Consider the following 15,797-nt stretch of genomic DNA (forward strand, 5'->3'; position numbering starts at 1 on the left):
CCTGCCAACCTAGCAGTTAGAAAGCAAGAAATTGCAAGTAGATAAATAGGTACCACTTCAGTGGGAAGGTAACAGTGTTCCATGCACCTTGGCGTCTAGTCACGCTGGCCACATGACCACGGAAACGTCTTTGGACAGCACTGGCTCTTCAGCTTGGAAACAGAGATGAGCACCGGATCCCTAGAGTCAGATTCGACTGGCTTTCGAGCAACCTTTACTAGAGTGTCCTTCATTGCAACAGCACTCCTTAAAAGCAAACATCAAATTGCTGGGCTCAGTTCAAGAAATCAGTCTACCAAAGAAACTTCATAAGTATTTTTTTTTAATCCATAGCATCACCAGTTTCTGCAGGCTAGCAAAGGTCCGATCTATTCTTCCAACGTGGTACAAAGTACCATGAGGTGCTGAAGGGAGATTATAAAGAAATCTACATCACCAGGTGGTTAACAGTGTGGAGGGAATTGCGCATGCATTGCCATCACGATTTTTCTACTGGTTAGATCCTGACAGAAGAAGCTCATACAAGCAGATCACCCTTCCCCTTCTCACAACACATACTTATACAAAGAAATGAAGAAGACACTAGATGTCTTGAAGGTGTTTTTCTCATAGCCACAAGAGATAAATGAAGGGTACATTTAGTACAGAAGCCAATCTTTTAATAAAAAGTGTAAAAATCTTACCTGCAATGCCTATTAAGAGAGTTAAACCAAAACAAAGGAAGAACACGACAAAGACCAAGACAAAGTGCCGTTTGGACAGCGTATACAATCGCATTGGGGCCAACCTACAAACAGCACAAAACAAAACAAAAGAACACATCAGTAGTCACTAAGTTACAGGCAAGTATCCAGTGATAGCACTTGTTTAAAAATGTACCCTCTTTTCTTCAGAAGTTCATCCAAAAAGGTGGAAACTCCATCCAAACACTGGCTAGGTGGGAGCATCCTGACAGCACATCCTTCAACAGCTCACAGATAAGCAGGGACCACAAGTAGGCACATAAATTGGATGATAACCTTGCAACTGTCACAATCTTGAAGTGTGTGCACTATTTACTGTCTCTTTACATACCACATATACATGACAAAGAAGCAAAATCTAGTTTGATGCAATACTGTAGTGGAGGAGTAAACCCACATTCTCCACTGAATCAATGTTCACACTACCAAGAACGTTTCACATTACTAAATGCTGGTAAAACTCAACTTGAATCCATAGAAAGGCAATAAAAAGACACATTATGGACCATACTTCCAAACTATGGCTGGTCTGCCATCTGAGAGCCTACCGAACAGGGTGTGTTTACTACAAAGTCTACTGATCATCCACAGAGATTTTACTAGTCTGTCTTTGGAAAGCTCAATCATTACTTTGAAGGATTTTCCTGATGTTATATTTGCTAGCTAAATGCTTCACGTCCACATTACAAACATTTGAAGATTACAAGGAGAAGGCAAATGAGAAGAAAGCAGGGGGGGGCAAGCAAAACGTTACGAAAGCAGCAAGGTTTTTGCCATCCACAGAAAGTAAGAAACCCTTTTATTAAGCCTTTATATCTAAACATTTAGCAGCATACACAGTGCTTAATGGTACTTAACCTTTCTCCTACTTGTTACTTTTCCTTTACAACTGTCCTGACTGTCAGTGTGGTGCAGTGCTTAAAGTGTCAGACTAGCACTGTCCTGACTGTCAGTGTGGTGCAGTGCTTAAAGTGTCAGACTAGCACTTAGGAGGACCAGGTTTGAATTCCCACTTGTGCAATTGGAAGCTTGCTGGGTGACCTTCAACGGCAAAAGGTCACACTCCGTCAGCCTAACCCACTCACAGGGTTGTTGTGGGGATAAAACAGAGAAGAGAGGGACGATGTAAGCTACTTTGGGTCCCCACTGGGAGAAAGATGGGGTGTAAAAGAATTAAATATATAAGCAGGTGTTTCCTTATGGTCATTCAGATTGTCTGCTGCAATGGAGAAGCAGCAGCTGGGGTTCCTAAGGTGCTGACAGCCAAACATGTGGATCAAATCTAAGAAGAGAGAAGACAGAGATCCTTTTGTACAAACTGGTTTCCACCTGGAGGAATAAAGATCCAGCATACATACGAACCTGATCTTGTGCTGTGTCATATGGTGCTATCCACTGAAGCGAGGAGAGGGTGGAAACAACAGATGTGCACAAGCCAGAACCTTGCTCCTCTTTCATACTGCCCCCCCAAAAAAGTGGCATACAAAGCCAGAGTTAGGAGACAGCAAAATGCCATCTAGTCTTCTCCCACTCAGTGCACTTTATGATGTCCAACAGCCCCATAGCTAAGGACTTTTTAGGGAGGGGGCCTGGGGGGGCACCTGCTAATCCAATCAAAGGTTCCAGGGCAAGGGCTGCAGCGGCTGCAGCTTCCCTCCCTCTCCCCCTCCCCCCTCCCACAAGGGCAGGCCTTCCCTGTGCAGCATCCGGGTCCGGGTCCAGCTCCCTCCCTCCCCAAGGAGCCCCAGTGCCTCTTCCCACGGCACAACACCAGGGGCAGCCTCTGGAATCACTGCCCTTGTCCTCCCTGACGACAGGCTGACAGGCAATCAGGGGGAGTTGGGGTAGGGGAGCCAAGGCTCAGGAAGGGCCCCCATAAAAACTGCTGGGGGGGGACGGGCCCTGTGTTAGCTATGGGCCTGATGTCCAAAAAGCAGATGAGCAGGTGCACTGCAAGAAGGACTTGCTCTGGATGAGTCATGAAAGCCAGCCAAGTCAACAAGCTGCAAGAACAGGCAAAAAGAGAGAACTCACCCAGATCACAAGACCCAGGAGAAAAATGCCTCCAGGCCCCAAATGTGGTTATTTAACTACAATACAGGCACCAAATCATCCCTGATTTACCTCTGATGCAACAGTCCTAAAGGGAAAGACATCTTAACCCCATCACTCAGCAGCATAAGAGAAGCGGGAGGGGGGGACCAGAAGATTTAAAGGAGGAGAGGGTCAAGAGAACTATTGCACATATTAACTCCAGGTAGAGAGAAAAATGTAACCAAGAATGGCTTAGGATGCCTTTGTCTCTCCCATGACTGATTTATCTTGGGCAATAAACTGCAAGAGTATTTCTGTGACTTAAAATTTTAGTTTAATTGTCGTTAAGGATTAAATGTGATATTTATACTCAACAGCAGCTTCCCCACATAACAAACATGCCTTATGAATAACTCTGGTGCAGTGTCACGTAAGAGGGAGGAGCTACAGTTCAGCAGCAGAATGCCTGCTTTGTATGCTGAGGTCCCAGGGTCAAACCCTGGCATCTCCAGTTAAAAGACAGCAAGGCTTCAAAAGTACTGGACTAGTCAACAAGCACTACCTGCATTTCCAGGAAAGTCAGGTCTTTTTTCTCAATAACTGCATGAACATGCTATATGCTTCTCCTATATACCAACCACACCTAATGTGGCTATCCTTGTACTGACTTCTGATGCACACTTGAAGTGGAAGTGTGCCTCAGTGAACTCATTAAGTCTTCCGCTACAGTAGGCAAAGGAAAAACCTGCATGAGAAGTATATGGAATAAAGTCTTAATTTGTGCAGTTTAAATACCAACAGACTAAAAAGGTGCATATCTGATACACAGAGCTCCCTCCAAAAGCTACTTCCTATGTTACAAACACACTTTTATCTTCTTGCCCCTGCTGGTCACTGCACAGTTGAAAATGTACAAAGGTAGACCTGTAAATAAAAAAAGAACAGCTCAAGTGGATCAAGGCAGCTGCGTACTTAAGAGGCCTATGCTGCTGTAAAATAATGGCTAAGAATCTGAACTGTGTACCAAGAAGTCTCCCGTTCAAGCCTTCCCAGCCACTATCCTCTCAAGCCCTGGCCCCTCATTTGGAATTTAAGAATAATAATACTAATTACTTAAAGGTCGTTGTTAGAAAAATAATGTGCATAAAGTGCAATGGAACACTTAAGGCACAATGTAAATGCTGAATAATATTATTTGACTCTTGAAGAACAGATCCTCTTAGAAGATTTACCTCCAGTATAATGTCTGAAAAGCAAGAAAGTATTGATTTCTGTTTTACTCCAAATAGAAGAAGAGTTGAATTTATCCCCCACCCTTCACTTGGCATCTCAGAGCAGCTTACAATCTACTTCTCGTCCTCTCCCCACAACAGACACCCCATGAGGTAGGTGGGGCGGAGAGAACTCTGAGAGAACTGTAACTGACCCAAGGTCACCCAGCTGGCTGCATGTGCAGGAGTGGGGAATCAAACCCGGTTCTCCAGATTAGAGTCCGTCGCTCTGAACCACTACACCAAACTGGTGGGAGTTTTCCAGAGAATGATCTATAGCAATACCTCCTGGAGCCATAATTATGTGTAGGTTGGAGCTATGGTAACACAGCATTGGGAATACCAAGGGGTAACATCCTCAATTGGTAGAATTAGGGATACAGAACAACAGGTCCTTTAACAACAGAGCAAAAAAAAAAACTGATCTTGTTTGCTGCCCTACTCTGATGCTTATGTTCACATTAAAACAAGCAAACTTTTAGAATGTGGACCAAATTCTTGAACTTCTGTCCATATAGAACTTGAGAAGCAGGGAGAACTACTTCTAGCTAGTTTTCTTGAAATAAGGAAGGTCAAACATGCAGAAAATAAGTTCTGAGACATCCAAATATGAACCACCCACAATTTAGTGAATTGAACTTTTCTAAAGACATCAGCAAACACTCTTCAGCCAAAGTAAGAGCCCTACCAAACGTTACATCCCTTTTATAAAAACTTAAATTCATACATTATACAGAACTGAAAGAGTGCAAAAAAGCTGCACTTCTGATTTCTCAGCTTCTCTTGTAATGTGTGAATTGAAATGTATGGGTCTCACCTGCAATGAGATCCAAGGGTGCTACAGCAAAGTGTGCAATTCCTCTTCAGACGCAGCAACAGAAACAAAGTCACAAGGAACTCAAGCTCCTTCCACTGCACTGTTGTAACAACTGAACAAGTTCTTGTATGACTATGTAACCCACTCAGCACCTCTTAACTTCCACTGTCCAAATCTAACTGTTGGCCTCCCATCTCTCTTCTCCCTCACACAGAAGTCCTCGCCAGTTAGCAAGTTAAGTTGGGTGGGTGCTGAAGGACACATGCAATCCTGGTCCACTATGTACTCTTTCTAAACAACACCAGGCACATAGTATGACCCAACCAACCAATACCTATAAGAGGCACCTGACTACCTTTCACATTTTTGTCTCTCACATCACTAACAAAAGAGAAAAATACATTCAGGGCCTCAGGGCCTTGTTTCTAAACTCAGTGGTGCTGTGGTGCAACTCAGCAACGAAATCACATTAATTGCTCTTAAGTTTAAATGCAAGATGGGCTGAATGTGACAATCTAACAGTCAAGAAAGGCACCCTGTGGAAGCTCTGAGGAATTGAACGTTGTTTTCTAAATTTCAGCTTCGCCACAGAAACAGGCATTAGGGCTAAATTGTGTTTGAGATCATGAGGAATTTCAGGCAGGCGATACATTCCGGTTCAGGAACAGTTCCCAAACGGTTTCTGGTCTGACATTTCAGACAGAACCATTTTAGAACCGGTTCCCTACCGGAATATATTTGTACTTTCACACACAAACGCTTCTGTCCCATTCAGGAAATGGGGCTGAACCGTTTTACCTGTAAACCACTTCCAAGTAATCTTCAGTTTCTTCTCCTGGATTCGAAACGCTTTTTCCCGCCGTTTTTCGCCTGCGCAGGCGATCTCTGGTGCTTTTTTTAACATTCGCTTTAGAGCGCTATAGCAAAACACAACAGCAAAACAGCATTATAGCAACCCTACTGGAATGCCTGGCGTGTTGTGTTATAGAGCTATAGCGCTATAGCGCTCTAAAGCGAACATTGGGGGGGGGAGCCGGAGATCGTTTGCGCAGGCGAAAAATGGCGGGAAAAAGCAGTGCAGTCTGAAATAGCAAACCGCTTCAGATCCAGCTGTTTACCGGTAGGGGAAAACCATGTGTGAAATGGCAGCCCTATACTGGTTTACTCCACGAGGGATTAAAAAACAGCTTCAAACCGGCTTAAAAAGGGTAATGCAAAATTCCTCCATAACAGTTTCTAGGACCATACAACAATGGACAGCTGTTGTTTTCATGCCCTGCTTCCGGCTGTTCATTAAGAACAGTCTGCACATGTTCAAGGAAACTCTTTTATTAATCCCCAGATTCTAGAAATGTTGGAAACAGAGCGAAAGATTTGGGCGAATCTTCTAGCGAGGACTTCCTCCTGTTCTTATGTCTAAACTATTCTCTCAGTGAACCACAACCTCACTGGAAAGCGGGAGAAGAAGCCGGTCTTCTCTCCCGTCCCCAACTGTGCTGTTACTAGTTCCGGCTTCTTGTTGCGCGAAGTGAGAGGACGACCACAAGACAAGGAGCAGCTCCCACCGCCCAGCCTTTGCAACTACGCGCGAACCCTCCCCCAAGTGCAAGAAGACAGGCAAGCGCACGAGACCTGCAAGACCAGCTCCTCAGGGGAAGCCCTCCCAACACCGCCTCAACTCACAGTTCCATAGCCATTGCTGCATGCGCGCGGCAACCGGGCAGATGCCGCACCAATGAACGAACCAGCTTCGTGGCAGAAAATTCAGCGGCGAGCAACGCGCCACATTTCCGCACACGTCACCAGCGCAGAACCCCGCCTCCATGCTCAGCCCACGTGATCGATAAAACGCAACGCGATTTGGCATCAAATCCCCCCCCCCCAGAAAGCTCGTGAAGTCTTCTAGTGGCTTTGGAAGGCGTATGGCATGCGAACTGGTGAGGATGACGTCAGGAGCGCAGCTGCCAAATTTAAAAACTAAGGAGGGAAAAAAAAGGAGGATAAAAGGAGATTGTGTGATACTCTCTGCGAACTACTGCCCACAAGTTATATTAAGTCCGGGAAAACAAGTAATAAATAAAATGATGGGTAAATGAGTTCTGGGATTCCCGCAAGATGTCCTGGGAACTGTAGTCTTTTTCCTTTCGGGTTTTTTCTCTCTCTTTTTATCGGACTGCGTTATGTTTTCAAAGAATTGCTGTTCCCATGGTTCGTTCAGAGATAGAAGAGTCCCGCTTCCCAGCATAGGCTCTTAAATGTATGTTTTTCTATATATTCAGGTGGGTAGCCGTGTTGGTCTGAAGCAATAGAACAAAGTTTGAGTCCAGTGGCACCTTTAAGACCAACAAAGTTTAATTCTGGGTATAAGCTTTCGTGTATCTGATGAAGTGCATGCACACCAAAGCTTATATCCAGAGAATTAAATGTTGTTGATCTTAAAAGGTGCCACTGGAGTCAAACTTTGTACTCTATGGCATTATATATATATATATGAGAAGCTGAACACAAACAGATGCCTTGTCAAGAAACTGAGAGGACGCTTTTTGGGAATTTGCAGAGTATCTTGTGCCAGTGATTTAAATGGAGTTACTGGTGAGCACTGGAGACATACTCTTGCACTTTTAAAGCCCTTCTGCAGTGTTATGGGGGGGGGGGGTTTACGGTACAATTCTATGCAGAGTTATTCAATCGTAAACACAGTGCACGCTTTAGACAGGTTAATTCTGCCTAGGATTTAATTTTGAAGTGTGGATTTTCCATTTATTTTGGATTAGCAGAGAGTACAAAAAGTATGGTAGTACACATATACTTATAGCTGCATATGTTAGTTAACAGCTACCGCTAGCATTAGCTTTACAGAATACGCTTACTCAAAAGTAAATCTCATTAAAGACTGCAGCCTCAGAAATAGTTTCTGCAGCAAGGATTAAGAATTAAAGTCGATTTTCTTTAAAAACTAACACATCTATGATGCTCCCTTTTTTCACAAACCTTTTTTCCTGCCTGAACAGCTCACTGAGGTCATAATTCTACACAGACTGAAGCCCAACTGGGCAACCTAAGAACACTTTCCTGGTAGCAAGTCCATTGATTAGACTTCTGTAGGATTCTCCATAGACCTGTTTAGGATTGCACTGTTGAACATGGGTAGGGTAGCCAACCTCCAGGTGGGGCTTGGAAATCTCCCGGAATTAGAACTGCTCTCCAGTTTCCCTGGAGAATATGGCTGCTATGGAGGTTGGACTCTACGGCATTATACTCTATGGCATTATTGTAGGTAACTAGAAAAGTTTAAATAAAAAAATTGATAAAAGCAGGGGAAAGTAGAAAAATATGTCCATTAAAAGCTTCATGAATTTATTTATTTAATGAATTTATTGTAGGTAACTAGAAAAGTTTAAATAAAAAATTGATAAAAGCAGGAAAAAGTAGAAAAATATGTCCATTAAAAGCTTCATGAATTTATTTATTTAATTAATTTAATCCATTTGTACCCTGCCATTCTCACCAATAGTGACCCAAAGCAGCTTACATGGTTCTGCTCTCCTCCATTTTATCCCACAATGACTCTTTGAGTTGGTTAGGCTGAGAGTGATAGTGAGATATTGAAAAAATGGTATTTAGCAGAGATAAGATAGCCCAGCAGAGCCTGAGTAAAATAATTCAGACTGAGAGTTCATGTGTGATTAAAATATACAGTTTTTACTAAATTCTAGCCTGGGAAGGGTAACTGGGATGAAAATAACAAAAGAGCATAGTCGGCTACATCCTTACACTATAAAGACAAAACTAGAAGAGAGCAATTATGGCTACTCTTACTTCTACTTCAGAACAGCAAACAAAGATGGGAAGAGAAGCCAAAAAATGGTAATATACCTTGACACTTCAGTCCCAATCAAATTCCTAGATCAGGGAGAAAATTCCTGGGCAATCCACATCTAAAGAACATTGGTTACATGAGGAACATGTGACTTCCTATGAGTAACATAAACAAACATTTCACCCCAGACATACTGAGTGTTTTCAACTTGTAATACCCAACACTCTTGGAGTTGGTTAGGCTGAGAGAGTAAGACTGGCCCAAAGTAAACTTCCATAGCATGTGGGAAATTGAACCCGGAACAAATTAACATACACCATAATGAAAGTACTTATGCTGATTTACTGTTCAACCTCTGCCCATATGTATGGACTGGTAAGTTCCATTTCACTGTGCCTGGGGAACTGTGCATGCACACAAAAGCTCATACCTTGAATAAACCTTTGTTGGTCTTAAAGGTGCCACTGGACTCTACCTTCGCTCTACTGCTTCAGACCAACACGGCTGCCCACCTGGACCAAAAAAATCTTATTGGTCTCTAAGGTGATTCTGGACTCAAACCTAGCTGATTTTATAGAGACACTAAATAGCATGGGGACAAAAGACAGCCTTCCCTGTCATACCCATTGTGCAAAAGCTCCCCAGCACCACCATCTGGAACCATTCGAAAACATAAGAATAGACTGACAATAGACATAAAAGAACTGGGGAGGGACAGAGATAATAACCAAATCATATTTGGTTTGTTCTTGTCCACCTGAACATAGAGAATTGGTTGCCACAAGAATATCAATGGCTATAGCCTAACTCCTGAAGCTAAAGCCTCTCAGACCAAAGGCACAATACTCCCATCATTAGTTACTGGAACTACATTTGGGGAGGGGGAGGTCTTTCTATAATGACCTTAGGGGCATCATAGAAACTGCTGATCTAGCAAACCATATCTTATGTTTAGAGAAATTTAGTGAAGTGTTGGGTGGATGTAATCAAAGCCTGTGGGCAAGGGTGTAACTGTGTGCCTCTGGAGTCAATAGTAAAACTCTCATCAGGTTAGGATTCCACCCATAATTACAGGAAAGGAAAAATTAAGAGATTGAAAATGTCGGAGAAGCCAGGTACGTATGTACACCACAAATCAAGAAAGTCTGCTAAGACTTTGATGACTATATACAAATTTATAATTTCAAGTTTTAGCTGATAAAGTTCTACTTTACAAACTAACAAGCAGGGGGCCTGCAAGGAGGGGAGGGCAATATGGAAATTTCACTCCACTATCCCTATCAGGGAGGTGAAAAGCAGAGAGGCACCCCAAAGGGATCTGTCAAGGATGGGCGAGTGGGCATCAACGTGGCAAATGGGGTTCAATGTGGCCAAGTGCAAAGTGATGTACATTGGAGCCAAAAATCCTACCGATAAATACACGAATTAGCAGAGACTGTCCAAGAGAGTGATATTGGAGTTGTAGAAGGTAACTCACTGAAAATGTTGAGACAGTGTGCGACTACAATAAAAAAGGCCAACACTATGCTGGGGATTATTAGGAAGGGAACTGAAAACAAATCCGCCAGTATCATAATGCCCCTATATAAATTGATGGTGCGACCTCATTTGGAGTACTGTGTACAGTTCTGGTCACCACACCTCAAAAAGGATATAGCATTGGAAAAAGTGCAGAAAAGAGCAACAAGAATGATAAAAGGGTTGGAACACTTTCCCTATGAAGAAAGATTAAAGCACTTGGGGCTCTTCAGCTTGGAGAAACAATGGCTGAGGATAAACATCATGATTGAGGTTTATAAGATTATGCATGAGATAGAGAAAGAAGTACTTTTTTCCCTTTCTCACAATACAAGAACTTGTGGGCACTCAATGAAATCGCTGAGCAGATGGGTTAGAACAGATAAAAGGAAGTACTTCTTCACCCAAAGAGTGATTAACACATGGAATTCACTGCCACAGGAGATGGTGGTGGCTACAAGCATAGATGGCTTCAAGAGGGAAATAGATAAACATATGGTGCAGAGATCCATCAGAGGATATTAGCCACAAGGTATAGATAGGGACTCTGGGGCAAGTGATGCTCTGTATTCTTGGTGCTTGTGGGGGGGGGCAACAGTGGGAGGGCGTCTAATGTCCTGGCCCCACTGATAGACCTCCTGATGGCACCTGGTATTTTTTGGCCACTGTGTGACAGAGTGTTGGACTGGATGGGCCATTGACCTGATCCAACAGACTGGATGGGCCACTGACCTGATCCAACATTGGTTTCTCTTATGTTCTCTTATGTAAATCAATTCTCACTAAAAGTTTGAGGGCTTGGGCAAGCTGATTTCTTTTCCTCCCAGTTTTCCTTTTGTTGGCACTCAGTTGATTTCACCAATTCCACCTGGAGCATTTTTGATCCTCATCAGGCTGGCTTTTTGGTTGGGGTGGGGGTGAAGTCCATAGAGAAAGTACTGATCCCTTGTCTGTCATAGTCACACAGAGGGCTACCTTTCCTTTAGCTGCCCTGAGCTCATTTGGGGAGGGTGGGATATACATTTAATAAATAAATAAATAAAATTATGCTATTAGAGAGATTATTCTCTCGTTTCTCCTTGCTCCAGTGATTTTGGGGGGCCCTGAAAAAATATTCCAAAACTCCCCCCCCAGATACAAGGGGAAAACATTAACTAGAAAATCCTAGCAATGGGCAGTGGAGGCCTGCCCTTCTTGATAAGGGAAGAACATGACAGGAACTCATACCACTTGAGTTCCAAGGACTCATAGCAGAAGTTGGAGTTCAGTTTTAGATCTCCTGCATTTCCTTTGGAAAACCCTTCCCAGCCATCTTTTAAATGCTTCAATAGAGCATTTTAATGGGTGGATCGGTGTGAGAGGGGAGTCAAGAAGGTTAGCAGAAGCAATTATTTCTCAATCATTTTTTAAAAGCAAACCAATCCTCCTGTATGATCTCTGTTTGAACCCCCATTGCAACAGAATCAATGGCTAGCTCATTTGTGTGAAATCAGCCCTCCTTTCAGAACAGCCATGTTAAAACACTGGGTGATTAAAAAAAAAACCTTTCCACCATATCAGCAAAGGCCACTGCAACAGTGCTTGTGTGATGATGAGTACCTGTCGCAGCTTCCGTGGAGAGAGGTTGCAACTCAGCGAGATAAGCCCATGTCGAAGGACCCCGTTGAGGCTTCTGAGATGGCTCCTAAGTGGATCACAACCTCTGCACTCTGGTTTTTTAAAATATAAAACAAACCTAGCTGCACTGTTAATGCAAACATCTGCTTTCCTGGAAAACGAATAGGCCTTCCTTCAAACGCACCCCCTCCCCCGGCGCAGAAGGAAACGAAGGGTGCCGAGGTGCAGTTCCCTTCCTCTTCTCTTACCTGTAGTAGCGATCATCCTTGTAAGGGGTTAGGTCCTCTTTGATCTCCTTATAGGTCTCTTTGATCCTTTTGCAAATGTGCTTGAGCTCGCTGCAGAGCGGGTTCTCAAAGACGGGGTAGTCCGCCTCCATCCCGCAACCTGACACTGAGGAACCCTCCACTAAGGGATCCGCCACAGCAACAACCCCGTTTTATACCCTCCTCTTTTTTCTCTCAGCCATTGCAGCGATCCTGGCTAGCTCTGGGGATCCCCGCGCTCGCTCAGGCTGCCGAAGGGGAAAGCGCAAACGACCGGCGCTTGAATCGACCCACTTCCTTCGTCGACGCCTCCTCCTCTCTAAGCAGAGCGCCGCTGCTGGGCGCGAGCGGGAGTTTAGTGGGCGGCAGACGTTCCGGCCTATCTATGGCGTTAGTCACGGCAGGTCTATTTTTGGTGCCGGAAATCTATAGCATTTGCGGCATTTTAATTGTACACAAAGGGCGTAGTGCAAGGATGGCCTGAGAGGCGACAGCGGGGTAAGCGTAACGTACTGGCGTTATTCCGAGTCCCCGAGCTCTGTGGCCCAGGCAGAAACCGGGGCGGGCAGCATCAGCACTGTGGACAGCTCCCCTGGTTTGGATGTTTAAAATGGCCGCTAACAAAACAGATCCGGTGATGTTTTTCAGGGAGGTCTGCGCATGGCACTTGGGATGGGGTGAAGGGTCACGTTTGGTGTTGCCCGTCCTTGCAAGTCACAGGTGTTTTCAGTCGCAGTATGGAGGACTTTCCAGACAACAGGAGCTTTGTGGATAAAAATACAGAATTGCTTGTTTGTTTCTTGCACAGGTAGAAGCTGCCAAGGAAGGGCTTCTGATGCTGGCATCCTATTTTGGCAGCCTCAAAACGACAACAAATTGGAATGTTGAACAATGCAGTTCTTCCTCATCCAGTGTGACTATTGTTATCCAGAGTGCACTATAGAATGTAGTTAAGGGAATTTCCCCTTGCACTGTTGGACAGTGCAGGTGACAGGACGAATGTCTTCCATGATAGGGAGTGTAGTGTTAACAAATACCAGCAAGGCTACCCCCACCCTACATAGCAGTGCCCAGGCCCATCATGAAAGAAGGCAAGACACCCTAGCAAAGAGAGGGAACGTACTTAAAGTGGGAAATAGCCCTTTCAATAACATGAAAAGAAATAAAATCAGGAGTTGGGTCTATTTAAAAAGCCCCTCGCCCTCTGCTTATATAGAAATTGTCAGAGTTAGTGGGGAAGGACCATGCCTCCTTGGTGGAGCACATGTTTTGCATGCAGAGGGTCTCAGATTTGATCTCCTGTTGAAGGATCCCAAGTAGCAGATGCTGGGAAAGACCTTTTTTGTGTGAAACTATGGAGAGCCACTATCAGTCCAACTAGACATTACTGAGTTTGATGGGCCAATAGAACCAGGCAACTGAATACATTGAGTATCAGTGAGAAACTCAGGCTATTAAATAAACATACACATATACAAATTTTACTCATCCTCTGATAGGGGCTCATGTGAATGTCAATTTGCAGTTTTCATAAGGTTAGCTGCTAACTGGAATAAACTTGCTTAGTCTTAAAGGTGTCGCTTTCTGGAATATAAATTTGGACTTTAATTGCTAATTTTTTTCTGCTTCTTTTGGATTTAAATGACCCAATGGAACTACATACAGACTCTTTAAAGAAAAATAATTAAATAACCTCAATAGAGAATATATCCCACCAAAAGGATTATAAACCTCTTTTGAAAAAGCAAGAGGGACATTTAGAATTTAACTTTCTGTTTTGCAACAGTCCCCCATAACATCAGTCTCATTGTTGAAATTATAAAAGCTCACTGTGTCCAGACTCCATTGTATAACTGCAAAACACCTGATTTATGTTGAAAGATTCTTGGCTGTTAATATGTCTACAACAGTTACTATCTTGTAAATGTGGTCAGCCTTGTAGGAACTATTGAAAAATAACTCCAGAGATTCTTGGTTTTGCTGGGCTGAACTGGGGCTTTTGATACTGCATTAAAATGGGTGTCCAAGACACATACAAAAAAGTGCCAGATGATGTATGTTTAGATAGCTCTGCTGATGTTAACTTGATACAGGTTTCCTGGGAGGAGCTCAAAGGTATAATTGTTGACGCAGTTAAACTGGCAATTAAAGAAACTTTTGATTTAACACAAGACAAAAAGGTAACTACACCAATGCAAACTACAATCAAGATAAAGGAACCCCATCACCAAACTTTTCAAGACCTGACTACAATCAAGCGGATGCACCCTACAGAGTGATCCACACATCTAAAAAAAGAGATACAACTTACACAGAAGAATATAACAGATCTATTAAAAGACTGACAAATGCTGAAATCTTCAAAGTTGTAAAGGATAAAATATTTCAGAGAGAAGATAAAACAGAATTTATGGAATCCTCAGCTACTTCAAGAATTGAATACAGATGGAGAGTTTTAAAAGAAAGCCTTTCTACCTATAAGGGGAAGAGACTCAGAATCAAGACTTTATTGAAGAGAAGAAACCAGAAAAAGAAGAAAAGAATTAAGCTTTATAAATAAGACTGGTTTAGGGAACCTCTGTGTATGTGCAACTGATTAAGATTGGTTAGGGAATACTTAAGTCTGTTTTTGCACACCCATAAAACTTTAACCCATAAGATTGGCTTAGGGAACCTATATGTATGTGTAACTGACTAAGATTGGCTATATTTGAATCTGTTTTTACACACCCATAAAATTTTAATCCATATTAAATGCACTTAATGGGAGACTAATTTAAAATGTATAGGCAATCCTTATAATAGATTACACTAAAAACTGTAAAAGATCAAACTTTATAAATAAGATTGGTTTAGGGAACCTCTGTGTATGTGTAACTGATTAAGATTGGTTAGGGAAGCACACTCAAAAAGATTTAATTCATACTAAATGTATTTAAAGGAAGACTAATTTAAAATGCTTAGGTGATGCTTATAACAGATGACATTATAAACTGTAAACCTATAGAGATATAAAGATTCTAGTCTGATATAAGAGTTGCTTTATAAATAAGATTGGTTTAAGGTTCCTCTGTGTTTGTGTAATCGATGAAGATTGATTTGGGAATAATTGAGTCTGTTTTTACACGCCCAAAAAACCTTAACCCATATTAAATGGAAGACTATTTAAAAATGCTTAGGTAATGCTGAGATATAAAGATTTTACTCTAATACAAGAGTTAGGTTAGGGAACTTTGGTGATGATAAAATAATACGAATGACAAGAGAACCTGTATATGAGCTTGTGTAATGAAACTTATGCTTGTGTAATTAAAGATATGCAGATGATACCACTCTAATGGCTGAAAGTGAAGAGGACCTAAAGAGCCTCTTGCTCAGAGTAAAAGAGGAGAGCGCAAAAGTGGGCTTGAAGCTCAACATCAAAAAAGATCATGGCATCCGGCCCCATCACTCCTCGGCAAATAGAAGGGGAAGTCGTGGAAGTAGTGACAGACTTCACGTTCCTGGGATCCCAGATCACCGCAGACTGTGACTGCAGCCATGAAATTAAAAGATTCCTGTTCCTTGGGAGGAAAGCGATGGCGAACCTAAACAGCATGATAAAAAGTAGAGACATCACCCTGCCAACAAAAATCCGCATGGTCAAAGCAATGGTATTCCCAGTAGTCATGTATGGCTGCGAGAGTTGGACTATAAGGAAGGCCGAGCGCC

General features: G+C 42.8%; 1 protein-coding gene across 1 annotated transcript in view; it reads right to left on the reverse strand.

The window, feature by feature from the left end:
* Positions 1–6,618, reverse strand: part of TMEM181 (transmembrane protein 181) — a 39,062-nt gene extending 32,444 nt beyond the window's left edge. Inside the window, exons 1-2 of the mRNA XM_015406792.1 lie at positions 6,549–6,618; positions 684–787 (exon numbers count right to left, since the gene is read on the reverse strand). Coding sequence (XP_015262278.1) covers positions 684–787; positions 6,549–6,562 — 118 coding nt within the window. The 5' untranslated portion in view covers positions 6,563–6,618. The remainder of the gene's footprint in view (positions 1–683; positions 788–6,548) is intronic.
* Positions 6,619–15,797: the final 9,179 nt, after the last annotated feature.

This window comes from Gekko japonicus, unplaced genomic scaffold (assembly GCF_001447785.1).
Source record: "Gekko japonicus isolate JY-2015 unplaced genomic scaffold, Gekko_japonicus_V1.1 scaffold655, whole genome shotgun sequence".
Taxonomy (NCBI): Eukaryota; Metazoa; Chordata; class Lepidosauria; order Squamata; family Gekkonidae; genus Gekko; species Gekko japonicus.